The sequence below is a fragment of the Molothrus ater genome, chromosome W (genome assembly GCF_012460135.2).
Source record: "Molothrus ater isolate BHLD 08-10-18 breed brown headed cowbird chromosome W, BPBGC_Mater_1.1, whole genome shotgun sequence".
In the NCBI taxonomy this organism is placed as follows: domain Eukaryota; kingdom Metazoa; phylum Chordata; class Aves; order Passeriformes; family Icteridae; genus Molothrus; species Molothrus ater.
In genome coordinates, this window is record NC_050510.2 from 1625068 (window position 1) to 1643891 (window position 18824).

The following is an 18824-nucleotide window of genomic DNA, read 5'->3' on the forward strand; positions in this document are numbered from 1 at the left end:
CATGCATGTTTTAATAGACACTTTTTCATCTGCCATATGAACCTCAGACCACACTGGAGAAAGAAGCCGCGATGCTATCGCACATTAGCGATTAGCCTTTGCTGCCCTAGGCATCCCTAACACTATAAAAACTGACAATGGCCCTACATATGTCTCAAAGAACACTTGACAATTTCTACAACTTTGAGGTGTGTCACACCACACTGGTATTCCTCATTCCCCTACAAGACAAGCCATTGTTGAGCATGCCCATAGCACTTTAAAGCGTATCTTTGGAAAACAAAAAGAGGCAATGTGTGGTGAAACCCTGCAGAGTAGGGTGGCCGAAGCTTTGTATATGCTGAATCATCTCACGATATTGCCAAACTCCCAAAACCCTGTTATTTTAAATAATTTTTTATCATTACAGTCCTCTAGTGATGTCGAGTTGCTCAAATCTAAGGTACTGGTAAGGGACCTCATTACCAATAAATGGGAAGGTCCTCGGGACCTTGTCACTTGGGGGTGCAGGTATGTCTCTATATCCACAGATTCATTCAACAGGTACCTGCTCGGTGCATGCATCCTGCTCTACCCTCTGCTCTGGATCACAACCAACAATGCCTCCCTGATGGCCCCACAGCAGACGCCGTAGAACAGTAACCAGAACAACCTTTTGCACCTGCTGTATGGAAATATGGAACCTTAATGTGGTGGTTTGACGGGAAATGTGTTTTCTGGGATGTTGTGGTCAGGCCAATGGATGTTCAGATTTTAATAGTGGCATCTAGTCTGGCCATTGGGACATTGGATCTGCCTCTGAGAACACGAGGTTAAAAGCAGAGCTCTCCCCTGGGAGGCTCTCTTGGGTTTCCGGCGGGAAAGAGTTTGGGTCTCTCCCCCGGCCCAGCTGCTGGCTGGGCGGGGGGAGGGGAAAAGCCATGTGGATGGGAGAGGTAGGCCTGACCCCGGGGGTCGAAGGGTGGAAGAGAGAGAGAGAGAGAGACACCGTGAGCCATCGGGCAGCCCCCCCTGGGAGACAGAGAGAGAGAGAGAGAGCCGGTGCCCAAGACTGTTACCTTGAAACTTGATAAACATGGGCCTGTGCCTGCAGCACGGCTGAGAAGGAGATGAAGGGGGGGGTGCAGCCGGCCACTTGTAGGAGCTTTTAACCCCTTTTCGGACAATGAAAACTTTACAGAACATTAACCTTTCCTAGAAGAGAGATAGAGGGGAAGATGAAGAAGGAAATGGGCAAGTGTGAGAGAGGTCTGGGCGAGTGAGGAATAGTGGAAGAATAGAGAAGAATCCTAGTGGGAAGAGATGATGGAGTGGCTTTTGCTGGACTCTTTTTGTATAGCCATGGACAGAACCATGTTTCTTGTGATACAGAGACTGCATCTAGGGGGAGGCAATGCCTCAGAACCAAGAGGGTTCAGTGTTGGTGCCCCTCGGCCCCAGGGGGTGAAAAAATATGGGGGGGACAGGTGTCCCAAAGGAGAGATTGTGGGGACAGGTGTCCCAAAGGAGAGACTGTGCCTTTTTTGGATCGGGACAAAGCATCCTTAAAAAGACAACCCTAGAAGCAGCTCTGGTCCATGTTCAGTGGTGAGAGCACTGGACATGAAAGGAAGAGGTCACGATGGCAGATGTACTCCGGGCGGTGCCACGAGTGACACGGAAACACACGAGGCTTCAACTGTGTTTCCAGGGGAAGCCCATGGTACAAGAAGGACTCCTCTCCTCTTGATGAACTGAGGATTGATTGTCTGAAGGGTGGTGCTGGACCAAGAGTTGGTGATTTGGGGAACAGATGTATTGTATTGGAAATTTGGTGGGGGGAGGAGGAAATGTATTTGTAAGGTTTTCATTTTTCCTGTGTGTGTTCCTTTTTATATATATTTGTAGTGTAGTTAATAAAGTTTTGTTTTCTTATCTTTCCTAAGTGGGAGCCTGCTTTGCTTATTCCTGGTCACATCTCACAGCAGAAACCAGGGAGAGGGTATCCTCATGGGGGTACTGGCATTGTGCTAGTGTCAAACCATGACACTTTGGAATGACAATTTACCTATGACTTCACTTAAACCTCAAGAGTCAAACAACTAAAAGACATTAGTAGCAGAAAGACGTGAAACTTTTAATTATACACCTGGAAGACCAAACTGAAACAAGAAAGCAAAGTGTTTCCTCTGATAGTTTTTTTAATTGACTTGTTTAAAACAAAAAATTAATGAAACTTCCTTAAGTTTGAGTGATTCAGTTATAGATGTAAATAGCCTGCAGCATGCCACCCAGTGAAATTGTGCTCTTACTGATCTTTTTTCATTAGCTCCTGGACATGGTTTTAAAAAATTTGGTGACGTGTGTTGTGGGAGAGATTTTAGATCAATGGCTGGAAAGGTTAGGCTTCTCAAGTTGGGTGAAGAGCCTCATTCAAACTGGGCTAATCACCTTTGTGTTATCATAATTGTTTTACTGATTGTGCCGTGTTTGTCGTCCTGTCTGCGAAGGGCCCCGTAGAGGATGACAAGGACTGCCTCTGTAGTTGAAAAACAAAAAGGGGGAACTGTGACAGCTATCAGCTGGCCTGAAAGCCTCACAGGCACAAGTAACCCTGACCTTAACTCAATCAACCTATACCTGTGATAGAAAGGAAACATCTTTGGGAGAGAAGGCACTGAGAGGCAAAGGGACTTGGCTGCAGAGAACAGACGCCAGCCAATCCCTGATGAGCATGTACACAGGCAGCTATTGGTCAGTGAACTGGGTGGCACCAAGATTCTAGCCAAACGGGGTCAACCATATAAATGCAAGTGGTGAACAATAAAGTTTTGCTCTTGCCACATGAACCTCAGAGCATCGTGTCGTTTCTGTCTCAACTGCGACATTGTCTCTCCACACATGGTTGACTGAGGGTGCCATCTTGGGGGGAAGGGTTTGTCTGCCATTTTCCCTTTGTCTTTCAAGCCACGGCGCCATTTTGAGGGAGGGGTTTCGCCACCATTTTGTTTCTCTTTGATCCCAGGGAGTTAATGAGATTTCGCAATTTTGTATATAGTGATCATTTACTGTTATTTTTTGCCTGTTGCTATTTCATTTTTTAGTAAAATGTTATTTTTTCATTTATATCTACTTGTATTCATTTCTCCTTATTGGTGGAAAGGAAATGGTTAAAAATAAATGGGAGGTTACTAATTTTGGAGTGTTTGTCCCCTTAAATTGTCTTAAACCAAGACAGGTCTTTAAAAAAAGTAGAAATGTCCATGCAAACTGATGTTACAGCTATCAGACCAAAGTGTTTGCCTTTTATACATACCTCTTCTCTTCGACAGTATGCCAGGCTGAACAAGAGGACATTAACTTCTTTTAGGAAGGATGTAACTGGTATATTTTGAACTGGGATGGGGGTATTAAACAGCATTGATCTTGAAACCCTGGCTAAAAAGTTAGTTACAACCATTAGTGATTTGAGTACTATAGAGCAATCTTTAGAGTCCTCCTTATCTACTTTAGGAAACACTAAGAGGTTCACTTCAACTTTCTTTTCTGAGACAGAAAAATATTGAAATGCTGATAATGAATTACTGGCTGATGCTTCAGGAATTACTCAATGTAATGTGTCTAACACTAAGCTGCATCCAAGCTCACTTATGGCTACAAACTACCAGTGCTGCAATAATTAGAGAATGAGGAAATGGATTTTTTACTTATTGAAATTTGAAAGGTAATTTGGGACAATGTAACTAAATTTCAGAGGGAATTTCAATCCTGGTGGTCTTCAATCAGATGTTACTATGACCCAGTCGCTAATAAGTCCACAGCTTTTTTATGGACAATAAGAAATGCTTCAGTGTATACCTAGCTTACTTCTGGCCAGGACAGAGTTAATTTTTTGCAGTAGCAGGGAGGGGGCATGGTTAGTGCTCAGAGGTTATTCTATACCACCTCTGGTCATTGCTAGGGGAGGGGAGAAAAAGACGTGCTTCAGAGGGGTTGAGAAAACATAGTGGGTGGAGCAGTCCAGTATTGTTTATTGTCAGGGGCTTTCTATGTAAATAGTTTCTTTTTCTTATACCTTTTATTATTAATATTGTTGCTGTTACTGTTGGTTTTCTTATCTCATTGCTGTTTCAAGTAAATTGTTCTTATCTCAGCCTGTGATCTTTGTCTTTTGTGCCTCAAATTGGTGAGGGAGGGAAGCAGCATGTGGTTTTAACAGGAGTATTACATTTGAAAATAACATTCCTAAACCACTACAATACCATATACCAAATCATTACACTGGGACTAAATCACAACAAAACCATACTCTATCCATTGCGACACTGAACATAGGCTTTCAAAAACAATCCCACACACACAGCAAACAATTGAGGTAGATGCTTGTATGGTGAGAGTGTGACAGGGACATAGATGTTAAAGTAACATTTAAAAAGCCCAAGATACCTGTTTAGAAGCAGAACAAAGCATTTGTCACTTTGAAATGTGCTCCGACAACGATCCTGAATCTGTCCAGGTATACATAGGACAAGGATGTGCATGTTTAAGAACCCCTTGTGCTAACAGTAAATAACACAAAGATCCAGCTTTCTAACCACTCCAATCTATGAATTTGTAACTTTATTAACATAGCAGGATGTGATGTCAACTATTTCCTACAAGAAACTGTGTTCTAGAACATATACAGCCACTTTATGTTATATGACACTTTGTCTCCAACACTTAATGGAATGGACATTACCCTGGTCAAAAAGCTGTTGGAACATCCTGATCTACACAAACTAGTAAAACAACTGAAAAGGGAAAGTTGGAAAACACTAATCACTGTCCCAAATGATGTGGAAAAAAATACATCATGTCCTAGAGCAAATAAAAAGGGATGGAGAACATAGCAAGTGGGACAACTTGTTTGGATGCTGTTGGGAGGAAACAGGTAAAAGCAGAAGAATGGTGAGGAGGATGGTAGATTTGCTCAAGGGACCTTGCAGCTGGGAATGCCAAGGCCCAGAGAATAACAGTGCAGGAAACTCCATGTATTATGCCTACTGCTGTTTATCCTCTGTCTGTTATGAGAAGTAGAATCTCTGTGTAGAGATAACATAGCTGTTTGGAGAGACTTGGAGACACTCTCACAGACATGCTTGAACTCACAGTCTTAATAGATGGAAGATCAAATCTCAGAGGTCATAAAAAGCACAGAGGAGATCACAGCATAGTGGCAAACTACATGTGTGTAGGTCCTTGATAAATGGGTGCAAACAGCAGCTCCATCACCCACTAGGAAGGACTGAGTCTGACGGTGCTGTGTTCCTACTTGTGTGTCTCCACCCAGGTGTTGCTTCAGGATCCTCCACTTAGTGAGATAATGAAATAAATTTATTTCTTGCATTTCAGCTGTTGTTTTGTGGTTGTTCTGGCCACTTCCCTGTGTCAACTCACACATTTGCTATAGTCAGCAAGATCCAGAAAAAAACATGCTATGGCTAAGGAAAAAGTCAGGCACTGGGGAGGCTGTGATGATGACTCTGCATGTTCATGCTCTTATTAAGAACCCATCATGGGATTCCAAGGAATGGGATGGAAATATTTGGACAGGGTCCTCAGACTCCAAGATTAAGTTTGAGCCAGACTCATAAAATCAGGAGGTCCTAGAAGCATGACCCCTTGTACAAATGGATCAGATGGATGGAGGGGTACAGGTCACACGGACCTATACCCCAAAAGAGTTATGGGAATTTTTAGAGACCTAACAGCAGAAGAGTGGGGAGACAACACTGGCATGAATTTTACAAGTTTGGGACAGTGGTTCTGTGTCTATTCACTCATTAGGTGGGTCAAAAAGATCTATTAACTCCTATAGCCACTGATAATAAAATCCAACAGGGGTATGCTCAACTACGGAATATCAGGGGTCCTGATGGATGGGATATTGTTGCAGCTACGTTGCATCAATGACTGTGTGCAGCGGTTTTAACAACACACGCAGACACTGCTGAGTTAGTGTCATGCCTCAGAAACTGGTGTACAATGGAAAAAGGTATTGGATCACTGCAGCAGGTGGGGGCAGCTCATGCACTGACCACAGGATCTAATCCTGACAAAGTAGCAGTAACGAGAAGAATTAAAATACCATTTGTGAAAGGGGCACTTGGTGAATTGAAACCCCTGATTGTATCAACAGTCATGAATGCTACTGGTAACATAAGTGCCTCAACAAATGCCTTGATGAATATTGGGGCTATGGTCTCAGAGCCAGCTGTGCAGGTAGTAAGAGAAAATAAGCCAGCAAAGCTGAAGAGTCACCTCACAGGTGACAAGGAAACAAATGTGGAACAATCTTGTCCAAGCCAATGTTCCACAGTGTCCTGGTTTGAGACTAATTTGGGAGGAAACTTCCCAACAGGGTTGTCTCCTCTAAAAGGCAGATGCCAGCAGATCAGGTGATGGGGGATACACAGCATCATAAAGTCACCCCAGGACACACAGTCAGAAATAGATGGAATTACAACATCAGAAATATTTCACCGTTGGCAAAAGTTAGCACCTACAAAAAGAAATAATCCCACCACCACCCCTCCTGCCACCTCAAAGCACTGCATCTGCTGACAAATGTCCCCCTACATTGCCCCTGCTGCAGCCTCTCACCAGGAGAGGGACCGATGCCCCTGTATTCTTCTCACTATAAAGTAGCATCTGGAGGGACTTTGCATGTGTCTGGTGGATACAGGCGCAGAAGTTACTGTATTACACGGTGATAGTGCTCCTAATGAAGCTACTTCCCAGATCTGTAGCTTGGGAGACAGTTCCACCCCTGCCCTCCAAGCTAAGGTTGCTTTAACAATAGATGTCACCCCATTTGTCATGAAGGTGTTAATTTCCCCAATTAAAGAATATATCTTGGGCAATGGTGTGCTAGCAGGCCACACTGTTGAAACACTGAATGATCATTTTTGTTTCGTGACTCCACAAGTGGCATTTGCCACTTGATCTATAACTGTCTTGTGTGGGGTCCTGAAGTGGGTTCCTGTTGCGCTGTCAGTGCCTGCCAAGGTGGTAAATGTAAAGCAGTATCCCATTCCAGGGGGGGAAGAGGAAATTACTCAAACAATTCAGGCCCTCCAACAAGTGGGAATCAGAGAAACCATGACTGCTTTAAACAACCCCATTTGGCCTGTTTGAAAATTGGATGGCACTTGGAGAGTGACTGCTGATTACAGAAAATTGAATAAAATCACCCCTCCCCACCGCTTGCAGTTATGGTACCAGATATAGAAAAAATCAGGAAAAATATACAGCCCTGAAAGGTGGTAATGGATCTTGCTAATGCTTTCTTTTCAATAGCTATTGTTTCAGAGACTCAGGATCAGTTGGTCTTTACCTGGCAACAAAAGCAATGTATACTTTTCAGGTATTGCCTCAGGGATGTAAACACAGTCCCTCCATTTGCCACCAGATGGTGGCAGCTGATGTAGCACTGTGGTCCGGTGCTGTCACTGTTCACCATTATATTGATGATCCATTGATTATGGTGCAGTCACAAGAAATTGAGGCAGATGCTGAATTGCTGAAAGCCTGCTTACAAGACCGAGGCTGGGCAATTAATCCATAGAAAATACAGGGCCCTAGTACAACTGTACAGTTTTGGGGACAGTTTGGCATGGGCAGCTTAGAGAAATACCAAACACAGTCCAGCAAACAGTCCAGCAATTCCCTGTACTGACCATGGTGAAACAACTGCAAGCTTTCCTGGGACTTTTAGGGTAGTGAAGAACATTTATTCCACATCTAGCGGTACTGATGCGCTTTCTGCAGAAATGGACTGGGAAGAAAGATGTTTGGCAATGGATCAAGAAACAACAAGAAGCCTTTGATGCCTGAAAGAATTCTTTGATTGAGCATGCCCAATTGTACACTCCTAGGCAAGGAAATCCTTTTGAACTAGAAGTAACAATTCTAGATGACCATCTTGTAAGGATTGTAGCAGACAGCTGGGCCAAAAAATCAGAAAGAACCCATAGGATTTTGGTCTAAAGTATTACAAGGCTCTGCTACACATTATGCCCCAATAAAAAACCAAATTCTAGCTGTAGTTTGGGCATTGCACGAAACGGAAAGGATCATAGGCCAAGATAATGTGACTGTACACACACCCATTCCCATTCATGGGTGGGTAACTGATAATTCTGTTGAGGCTCACATAGGGGTGGCCCAGGCAACCACACATTGGAAATGCAAACATTATTTACAGCAACGATTTTTACTGTGGAAACTGCATGTAACCACTCCACATGCCACCTTTCTGGGAACTGTGCCTGCCCTGGGGGAATCTTCCCCCCCCCTTCCCCCAGAGATCTCCCTGTATCTCCTGTGGACAAAGCACCCCCTTAGGACAAGTTAACAGAAGAGCACAGGAAAGATGCCTGGTTTACTGATAGAAGAGCAACATACACGGCCACTGGACAGAGACAATGGAGAGCAGTTACATGTGGTCCAGTTCCAGGACTCATACTATGGCAAATTAGTGTACAGGCATCTAGTCAATCGGCTGAGTTGGTCACAGTGTCCCTTGCCATCTTGGAAGGGCAAGTATATTACTTATACACTGACGGTTGGGTTGTATACAAAAGCCTCACAATGTTGTTACCCTGCTGGGCCTGAGACGATTGGCATGTACAGAAATACCCTGTAATGGGGGCAGATTTATGACAACAAATTTGGCAACATGTACAAGAACATCCCTCAAAAGTAAGACATGGTCTCAGCCAATTAGAAGGATTACTCGAGTCACAAAATAATAGGGAAGTAGATGATACAAGCTATGGATGCTTGTGGACATCAGTCAGCTCTTACAGCATGCACTTAGAATATTGTCCAGAACCAAACCCCTCTGCCATTACATGTATATTAGACATTTGAACATAACTGCACTTACTATTTGTAAATAGCTGCATTTAAGGCCATTATATAGGCCCTGGGGGAAAATAAAGCAGGGACAGTGGACTTTGACTACCTGGCAGGTTGCTTGCCCCCATCAAGGGGGTGGCAATATGTATTCACTGCTGTAGGTACAGTTAGGATTGCTCTTTGCTAATGCCATCAAATATATCAACCAACACAGCACAACTAAAGCATTAGAACAACTCCATCATCAATGCAGACCTCCTCATCAAATAGAGTGACCAAGAAACACACTAGAGGGGATGTAATGTCCAAGACGGTGCTCAAAGCCTGGGAATAGATTGGCTATTCCACATTGCCTATCAAACTCAAGATAATGGACTGATTGAAAGAATGAATGGGATGTTGGAAGGAACAACTGAAAAACTTAACCAGTACTAAAACTTTACAACAGTGGAGTGCACAACTTACAAAAGCAGTTTTTTTGTTAAACAACTGAAATATTCATAACCAAATGCCCTGTAACTGCATCAGGTCACCTCCAGTACTAAACATGGTGAGGATTGAGGTTCTTCCAGATGGTATCTCTCCCAAAATATCAACTACAGGGAAAATGGAATTGTTTGCACCAATGGATTGTGTGGTGGGACTAGAGTCTGTTAGTGTAGATATAAAAATTCATGTAATAACTGTCACAAATGAGTGTGTTTGAGATTGCTTAAACCCCTGACATTCCAGTATGGTTCTATACTCCAACTTCTCCCCTTATGCTACATCCTCTGTTAATATCAGATTCTCGAGTTTTGTATTTCAGATATCTTCAACAACTACCAGGGCTTTATCAGGAGGACAGCGCTGGAATTCTGTTATTGGTGCCGTGAACCCACCATCAAATTGAAGTTTGGTCTGAAAAAGCGTAAACCAAACCTCTTCAATCTGTGTGGGCAATCAGCCCATCTCAAGCTACCAGGCCTGGAGTAATTTTAGCTGAAGGAGCTGGGGCAACAGTATATGTATTACTGGAAGGAGATGACACTCCTATTTTCCTTCCTTACCACAGGTTGGTTTGTCGTGCTTTGAAGACTTGTATGACATGCACATACTCTGGATAGATTTCTGCAGGTTTACTATATGAAAAATTATGTGTGGTAACTTTTTTCCTTTTCCTTCTCCAAGTAACAAATATAGAGCACCTGGGGTATGCCTTCACCTAAGGTTTAAATTGGACATCAAAGGCAACTGTTGCCCTGTATGTGGAAGTAACGGCACTACAGCTGGTAAGCTCGCCAGCTCGCCAGATCAGTTGTTGATGACCTACCTCCTGTCTCAACACCACATACACTGTTCTGAGTTTGAGGGCATGTGCTGTTTCAACATGACTGCTGAATCAGCTGCATTGAGAGGAACATTTGACATCGACAGGACTTCATTCATTCACTAAGGCAACCTATTGGTGGTGCCTTGCAAGCTGAGTGGTTTAATTCTCCAGCAGGAGGACTGGGACATTTACCTTAGACCATTATTTATTCCTTTTTTTCTATTTGCTCCATTAAGTGCCTCTACAAATTACCCTTTTCTACACTTCCAGCCCCAGTGGCAGTAGTCTTTTGAGAGAGGGGGTAGGATGCTGTTGGGAGGAAACAGAAGCAGAAGAATGGTGAGGAGGATGGTAGATTTGCTCAAGGGACCTTGCAGCTGGGAATGCCAAGGCCCAGAGAATAACAGTGCAGGAAACTCCATGTATTATGCCTACTGCTGTTTATCCTCTGTCTGTTATGAGAAGTAGAATCTCTGTGTAGAGATAACATAGCTGTTTGGAGAGACTTGGAGACACTCTCACAGACATGCTTGAACTCACAGTCTTAATAGATGGAGGATCAAATCTCAGAGGTCATAAAAAGCACAGAGGAGATCACAGCATAGTGGCAAACTACGTGTGTGTAGGTCCTTGATAAATGGGTGCAAACAGCAGCTCCATCACCCACTAGGAAGGACTGAGTCTAATGGTGCTGTGTTCCTACTTGTGTGTCTCCACCCAGGTGTTGCTTCAGGATCCTCCACTTAGTGAGGTAATGAAATAAATTTATTTCTTGCATTTCAGCCGTTGTTTTGTGGTTGTTTTGGCCACCTGTCTGCATCAACTCACACAGATGGTCTCCAACCACAATGGGCATTCTGGACTTAATGTTACAACTTGTTATTGTAATATTGTTATTAATCGGAATCTGGTTTTTATTAGTAATCAGTGTATATATGTGTCATGGTTTTGCCTGAGAGACATTTAAGGAAGTAATGCAAAGCTTCCAACCACTAGTAAACTAGACACGTCTCTGTGAAAAACACATGTTAAAAGACTAAAGAAGCCCGGGAACTTCCTCTTTCCCTTCCTGCTGGGAGCGAAGTAACACAAGTGGGCGACCCTTACCACGGGGCCAGGCCGGACAGCCCTGCTCCGGGGCTGGACTCCCTTCCCCTGGGCCCCGGATAGAGCTGGCCTTGCTAACATCTAGCTGCTTGCTACACCCCCCCCCCCAGCCTGGGACCCAGCCAAACCCACTGGACCCCAGGAGCAGCCCCGGGTTGGCGCTGGGATTTTACCCCCGTAGAAGTTGCCCACAACAGTCAGGTAGGGGGAAGGAGAAACCACTACCTCCCCCCCTCCAAGAGTACTGCCGCTGCTGAGTTCTAGCCTGGCTGATTAAATCTGAGCCACCCCTCCAGCCACAGCTCCTACAGTCTATAGCAGCCAGCCCAACAAGTCAGGTTGACCATCTGCAGGCTCCAGGCGACATGTTAACCCTTTCAGTAGTTCAATCCTCCCTCGAGTGAGAGAAAGGAACAAAATACAAGCATATAAAGGAACAACATGAAAACATCATGGTCAGTGAGGATGAAATTAAATCCCAGATGGGAGGGATGAGGAGATGCCTTAATTTTAGAGCTAAAATCCTCTTGTAAGCTATGGAGAAAAATACTCTTTTCCCTATAACACATAAAACTATGGGGAGATGAAGGGTTCAAATTGATATTGAGCAAAAACCTCTATGCTAAAGTAAATAGATATTAAAGTAGCTCTGATCCCATGAAAAGTTTGAACACAGAAAGAGAGAAGAGTAGTCCTGTGTCCCCAGGAGAAGATGATTTCTGTTCCCAGGGATGAAGATGATTTTAGAGATAGATAATGAGAACGTTTGCCGTTAACCAACTCATCTTTAAAACAATACCCCATAAGTCAACATAGCCCATGAACAAGCTGTGGGAAGGCTTGTGGAAAATGAGAGGGGCTTCACAATAGCAGATTTCCCCTGGGAGGCTGCTATTCGTGACCAAATTAAGAACCGTGAGAGAACTGTTTTTCCTCTTGTGGAGAAGTCTCCATAACATTAACAAGAAGAACATCTCTCCCTAAGTAAACTGAAGAAAGACTATTTTAGAGGTAGTAAAAAGTTTTGTTTCTTTACATTGTCAATGGAAAAGAAAAAGTTGTAGGGAAAAGTGTTCTGAAGGGTTTGCTTTGATTCTTACTACTTTTTTTTCTTTTAGTTACTATTAATAAAATTTTTATTATACCCTCTTAAAATTTTGAGCCTACTTTGCATTTCTCCTAATCCTATCTCACAACAGGAAGTAAGTACGTATGTAATTGACCAGTACCAAAACCTACCACACTCTTTAATGCATTAACCAGAAAATCTTAAAATTAGGGAAATCTTAAGTTGGCAAACCAAAACCACTACAATAGGTGTGGTACCTAATCCAACAAATAAGGATACTTCCAGAAGTATATAAATTGAAATAACAAGTGTTTCTTTTGCCAAAATCGATACCTAACTCTGTATTATGCTCTGTTTAATATTTCTGAATAAATTCTAACTGATTTTGATAATAACTTTGTGTGTAAACATGTAATGTATAATTATAAAATAGCTAATACTATCAAACCACATGAGTTAAAATAGTAAACCTTAGGGGATTGATGTACCTAAACATATTTAAGGATAATGTACATATATGCAGTGGATGCTTTTATAGCATGAAGGCAAGAGATACCTGCATTACTATTTAAAGAGACAACAATTGACTGAAGTCACATGGTAGAGTGTAGCAGGATGCTCTGCCTGGAATGGGGAAAACAACTTGAGCAATGTCTTATTTGCAAAGTTATCAGAGATAAATGAAGGAGGGGGAGTCCTGCTGCTTTTGGTGTTGAACAATGCTGAAACCAGTGTGACTCATCAATCCCAAAGTTTAACACCCTGATAGTGAGATGAAGATGTGGTAGACCTGGTAAAATACCCAGATAAAGGAACAAATTATACTACTGATAATTTATCTAAAGCTGCTGAGCTGACAAAGCTGGTCTGGAGACATATGACTGACAGTCAATCACTTTATACTATAAAAGTCCAGTCCCAAATTTTAATGCCAGGGTCTTTTAACATACCTCTCCTTGACGTGTATCTGTGGAGATTCCTCCCTTAAATGGGGACACCTCTCAAGGTTGCTCCTCGAGGCCAAGTAAAAGAGATTTGTTCACAATCATTGGTATGAGTGAGTAACATCAATCTCTACTTAACTGTTTTAACTAGCTTTAATATTGCTTCAAAATAGTACACTATACTATACTAGACGTTATAACTCCTATACTGTGCAGTAAATAATTCTGATTAAGATATTTTTATCTAATCATTACCATAATAAGTCATATATATATTTATATAAATACATCTGGTTTGTCAGCCTTAATCCTGCAGGATAAAGTTCTATAAAGGTTCATTTACACCTATATAATCCTTTAGACGAAAACTGTTAACCAAGTCTGGGGCTAAGACTGGATCCAGCTGCACCTAGGCTCCTCTCTCTGAGGAGTTTTAGAAAGCAAGGCGGTCTTTTCTGCACCTCATTACTCAACCAGAGGGCTTCTCTAATAAACTTTGTCTGAAACTGTCCTACTTTGCCACAAAACAGCCACTCTGCCCCAAGCCTGTAGCACTGCATGGAGTTGCAGGACCTGGCACTTGGAGTGAATGAACTCAACAGACTTACAGGGCCCATAGTCCATAGACTAAGGGAGTATATGTGTGTGTATATCTATCAAAAGACAGGTGATGGGGAACTGGGAACTGTGTGACCTGGCATGATGTAAATGGTATGGAATTAGAGGAGGAAAATGTTCTGGTTTCTGCTGGGAGAGCTCGTTTTCTTCTCAGTAGCTGGTACATTGCTGTGTTTTGGATTCAGTATGAGAATAATACTGATAACACACTGATATTTTGGTTGTTGCTGAGCAGTGCTTACCCTGAGACAAGGGCTTGTCAGTGTCTCATGTTTTGCCAGTGAGGAGCTGCACAAAAGAAACCAGGAGGAAGCATAGCTGGGACAGTTGATCTTATAATATATATTATAAAGTAATTCATGCTTAAGGGGAAAATGTATGAAATAAAAATTGTAAACGGAATCTAACATCCAACGAGCCTCTGACCATGAGCAACCCGGAGACAGATTACCACATTGGAATTACAAAACTCCTGGTGGCAGCAGGAGAACAATGCCTCATTTACTAATAAAAGAACGTGGCCAGCATGGAGATGGGCTTCCTCCGGAGCCATCAGGGAACACCCAACGACGATCATCACTTGGTAGATATCATCAATCAAGATAACCGAAGGCGCCAAGGAACATACATCTGAATACACGACTTCCCCTGACATGATCAGCGCCTGCCACTACCCAGGAAACAGCAATTGTCCAGTCCTGCACAGTGAAAAGAAACCTTCATACATATGTGGGGTTACAAAAGAAATCGGGACACCTCTGCCTCAGGCATAAAAAACTGTACAAAACAGCCCCGCTGGAAACAGCATTCGTGAACAGAGGGGGATCCGATGATAGAGGTTGGATATAGGTTCACCCAGCGCTGACCCCGGGCTCAATGCTGTCTCATTGACTGTGGTTTTTGAGGACTGTATTTTGGTCGCAAAAATAAAATCGTTTGCATTTATTGATTTGGCTTTCTTGTTGATCATTTATAACAATCTGAACTGGCTAAGGGGATATTCCACACCATAGAACATCATGTCCAGTATATAAACTGGGGGGAGTTGGCTATGAGGGGCCAAATGCTGCTCAGGGATGTGCTGGGCATCAGTTAGTGGGTGGTGAGCAACTGTATTGCGCATCACTTGTTTCTCTTGGCTTCTGTAACTCTATGTCTTTCTTGTGACAATTATTAGTAATATTATTTGTATAATTTTATTATTGAAATTATTATTTTGTTTCAATTATTAAATTGTTCTTATCTCAACCTGATTCTCCTCCCCACTGGGGGGACAGATGGGGGAGTGAGCAGGCATCTGTGTGGTACTTAGTTACTTAGGGGTGAAACTATGACATTATTTTATAACAGAAATCAGCTGACACAGGCTGAATGCCTTTCTGAACTTGCATCCAATCCCTGTTTTTCTCTACTGTACTTAAATATACATTAATTTCACTTTTTCTTCTAGTTTTTGGGGTGGACAAGGACAATTACAATTGCAATAATTGGGGGAAATCATATTCTCAAAGAGCAGACAGAAAATCAACATTACCTAGAAATAAGTAAAAATAACAAATATTCATGTTATGGAAGAGATGTACTAAACCACAGGATTTAGGAAATAAAAAAAAACCAACCATACAACAAAAACACTTGTAGCTGGTGTTCTGATCACCACACATTATCTACTGTTTTCTGACAGAAGCTATTTAAAAAACATAAACTCATTATGTTAATGTATGTAACATCTGGTGTAATGATTCCCTGAAGAGGTGTGCATATGGGGAAGCAAAGAGGAAATCCACAAACAGAAGTGTTTTACTAATGCAAGTGGATTGCTGAAATAATTCTGAACTCAGAACCTTTACCTTACTCCTGTTTTTGGTATAAAAATTGGCAGCAAGCTGAATTTTAGAAGATTCAAGTAAACTTATGTTCAGTCACATTTCAAGAGATACGAACAGAATTGCTAATTCAGTTTTAAGAAAATAGGAAAGAAAAATATATTTGTATATCCACACTGAAGATTAATATCAGAATCAAATCATGATGTAGTTGTGACAATTATCAGAAGCAAATAGGTTTAGGAGTTTAATAACTCTCACTAGCACAGCTCTCACTTATATCAGTAACATTTTCAGTGAGCAGAATACAGTAATAAGAGTAAACTTACCTACAGTAGCTCTAATTAAGGGGGAGGAATCACCAATATTGTTCAAACATTCACTTTTAATGAAGTCAGTTACTCCATTTGGAAAGTTGTGAAAATGTGCTTTTACATTATTCTTCAAGATGAGACCACTCAAGGAACGTGTTGGCTCATCTGCAAGAGAAAATAATTGTGTTTATAACTTCCATCAGTTCTTAGGATAAAGTAGATTTGCAGAACAATGCAACAAGATCAAAGCTTACAGTGATAAATATTAATCTTTATTTCCTTATCCCTCCTTCCAAATACAACCATCAATTTACATAGCAAAGTTTTTTAGTTTTAGAGTTCACTTGTGAGCAGATTCATGTTTAGTTCTTCAACCAAGGGCATAAGTAACTTGGTATTATTTCTGAAGCATGCTGAAAGTGAGATGTGGATGTTCTACATAGAAAGGATTATAGTATAAGGAAATTAAAATTTAAAGTTTACAACAATCCAAATCAGCCTATAAAGCTAATTTTAATCAGCATTTTAGCTTTTGGTCAGTTGTGCACCCCCAGCCTACCTACTGGTGGGTTGGCGTGAGAAGCAGAAAAGGCCTTGGCTCTGTGTAAGCCCTGCTCAGCAGTAACTAAAACATCCCTGTGTTATCATCGTTTCCAGTACAAATCTAAAACACAGTCCCATATCAGCCACTGTGAAAAAATTAACTCTACCTCAGCCCAAACCAGAAGAGAAGCCCTGATTTTGGCAAAAAGTAAGGATGTTTAAAGTTCATTTGCACCGAGTTACAGTTTACACACATCTATTATAGGCCTTCAAAACTATTAACTGCCCAAAGAAATATAAGAAAAATAAGAGATATAACTTTCAAATATAAAATATTTTAAAACCAAGTTAGTGCATCATAACACAAGGACTCTTATCATACCCATGATGACTGACTGAGGGCCATTAAAAATACTTTTGAGTGCAACCGTTGCTAGTTGAACAAAAATGGCACTTTTAAAAAGAGGGGTTATTGCTAAAATTAATTTTAATCAACTGATTATGAGTTCCAAAACCAGAATGCTGTATACGAGTATTAGAACAAGATTTAAAAATATATTTCAGTCTTCCTGTCTTAGGTTGGAAATGGGGGTGTGTATTCTATTCCTATCTGTTAGAGGTGGGGCAGTTATCTTCTGTTAATTGGGCAGTTTCTTGATCTCTTCCACAATCAATCCTCCCTCCGGAGAGATATCTTCGGTTAATGGGCCATTGAGTGTCACTGCATGACTGATAAAATTACATCATCCCATTGCAAGAAGCTCTGCCCAGAGGGAGGAGCCAAGCATTCCTATCTGGATGTAATCAGAGATTTGGAACATCACAGGGAGCCTTTTCCCACTGGATTCCCCAGAGAAGCAGCTTTCCTCTCCACTGGATTTCCAGAGGAAGACCAAGCCCATCTACACCACCACTGAACCTTCAGAGGAAAACTACACCCTCCTACAGGATCACTGCTTCAACAGAACCACATTTGTCACTTCAGGAGGACTGCAGCCACCATTTAATTGGACTGCTACCAACACCCTGACCAACAGGGTGTCAGGTTGTATTCTGACTCTGTCAGTGGTTTGTTTTCTTGTTTGTACTATTGCATTTGCGGTTTTAATTTTCCTAGTAAAGAACTGTTATTCCTATTCCCATATCTTTGCCTGAAAGCCCCTTAATTTCAAAATTACAATAATTCCGAGGGAAGGGGTTTACATTTTCCATTTCAAGGAAGGCTCCTGCCTTCCTTAGAAGATACCTGTCTTTTCAAACCAAGACACTTCCTCAAGAAGCACTAATTTTCATTCTCTGTAACTATAAATATTGATTTACAAGCATCACTCTTACATAGAATTCAGTAACTTCATAAACTAGGAATCCACCTGATGCATATATATTTAAAAGACTTCTATAACTTTGCCTATACTACAGGTTTTAAATACCTACCAACTTCTAAACAATGTAAAAGTTCTTGCAAGGCACTGCATTTCAAGGGCCAAAAAGTTTACTAGGAGAACGGATTTACAATTTTAAATAAAAATACCAAAAACTAGATGAGCAGACATACCTCTGTCAACTACAGAATGTGGTTATGAGATGTGACAAGTATTATTATCATTATTATTATTACTTAGGAAGTCAAATAAAGTAATTTTATAATTTTGCTTAAAATTTTGAAGACGTCAATAACAAAGATCAGGTGGAGAATATCCTAAAGGAGGACATTCTTACTTGAACTCTTGATCAGTCTCAGGTTCACCTGAAATGCTCTCTGAATTCAAGGTAAAATCTCTCCAATTATTATTACACTAATTTAATATGTCCAATTATTATTTCCTTGCATATCTATAATCCACTGATTGGTATGCTCATATCCAAGTAATCCAGTCTTCCATAAGCAGTTATTCAGAATTAATGTTGTGTCTGGCCAGGAAGTAAGCCAAAGGCATTTTCCTTTCATTTACACACTATTTACAGCCCTTGCAAGCCACAATGAAAGCATTATTTTTAGCAGCCACAGTTAGACACAGAATCATTTAGGATGGAAAGGACCTTTAAAATCATCAAGTCTAACCATTAACCCAGTACTGCCAAGTCCACCACCAAACCATGTTTTCAAGTGCCACATCCACAGAGCTTTCAAATCCCTCCAAGGATGGTGACTTCATCACTGTCTTGGGAAGCCTATGTCAGGGCTTGACAACCCTTTCATAGCAGAAA

The 18824-nt window shown here is 41.5% G+C and overlaps 1 protein-coding gene across 7 annotated transcripts in view; it reads right to left on the reverse strand.

Annotated features, from left to right (window-relative positions):
• Positions 1-18824, reverse strand: part of LOC118701480 (transportin-1-like) — a 176161-nt gene that overhangs the window by 126385 nt on the left and 30952 nt on the right. For all 7 annotated transcript variants that reach the window (XM_036406109.1, XM_054517748.1, XM_036406107.2 and 4 more), the window contains exon 5: positions 16089-16238. In XM_036406109.1, the coding sequence (XP_036262002.1) occupies positions 16089-16238 (150 nt within the window). The remainder of the gene's footprint in view (positions 1-16088; positions 16239-18824) is intronic.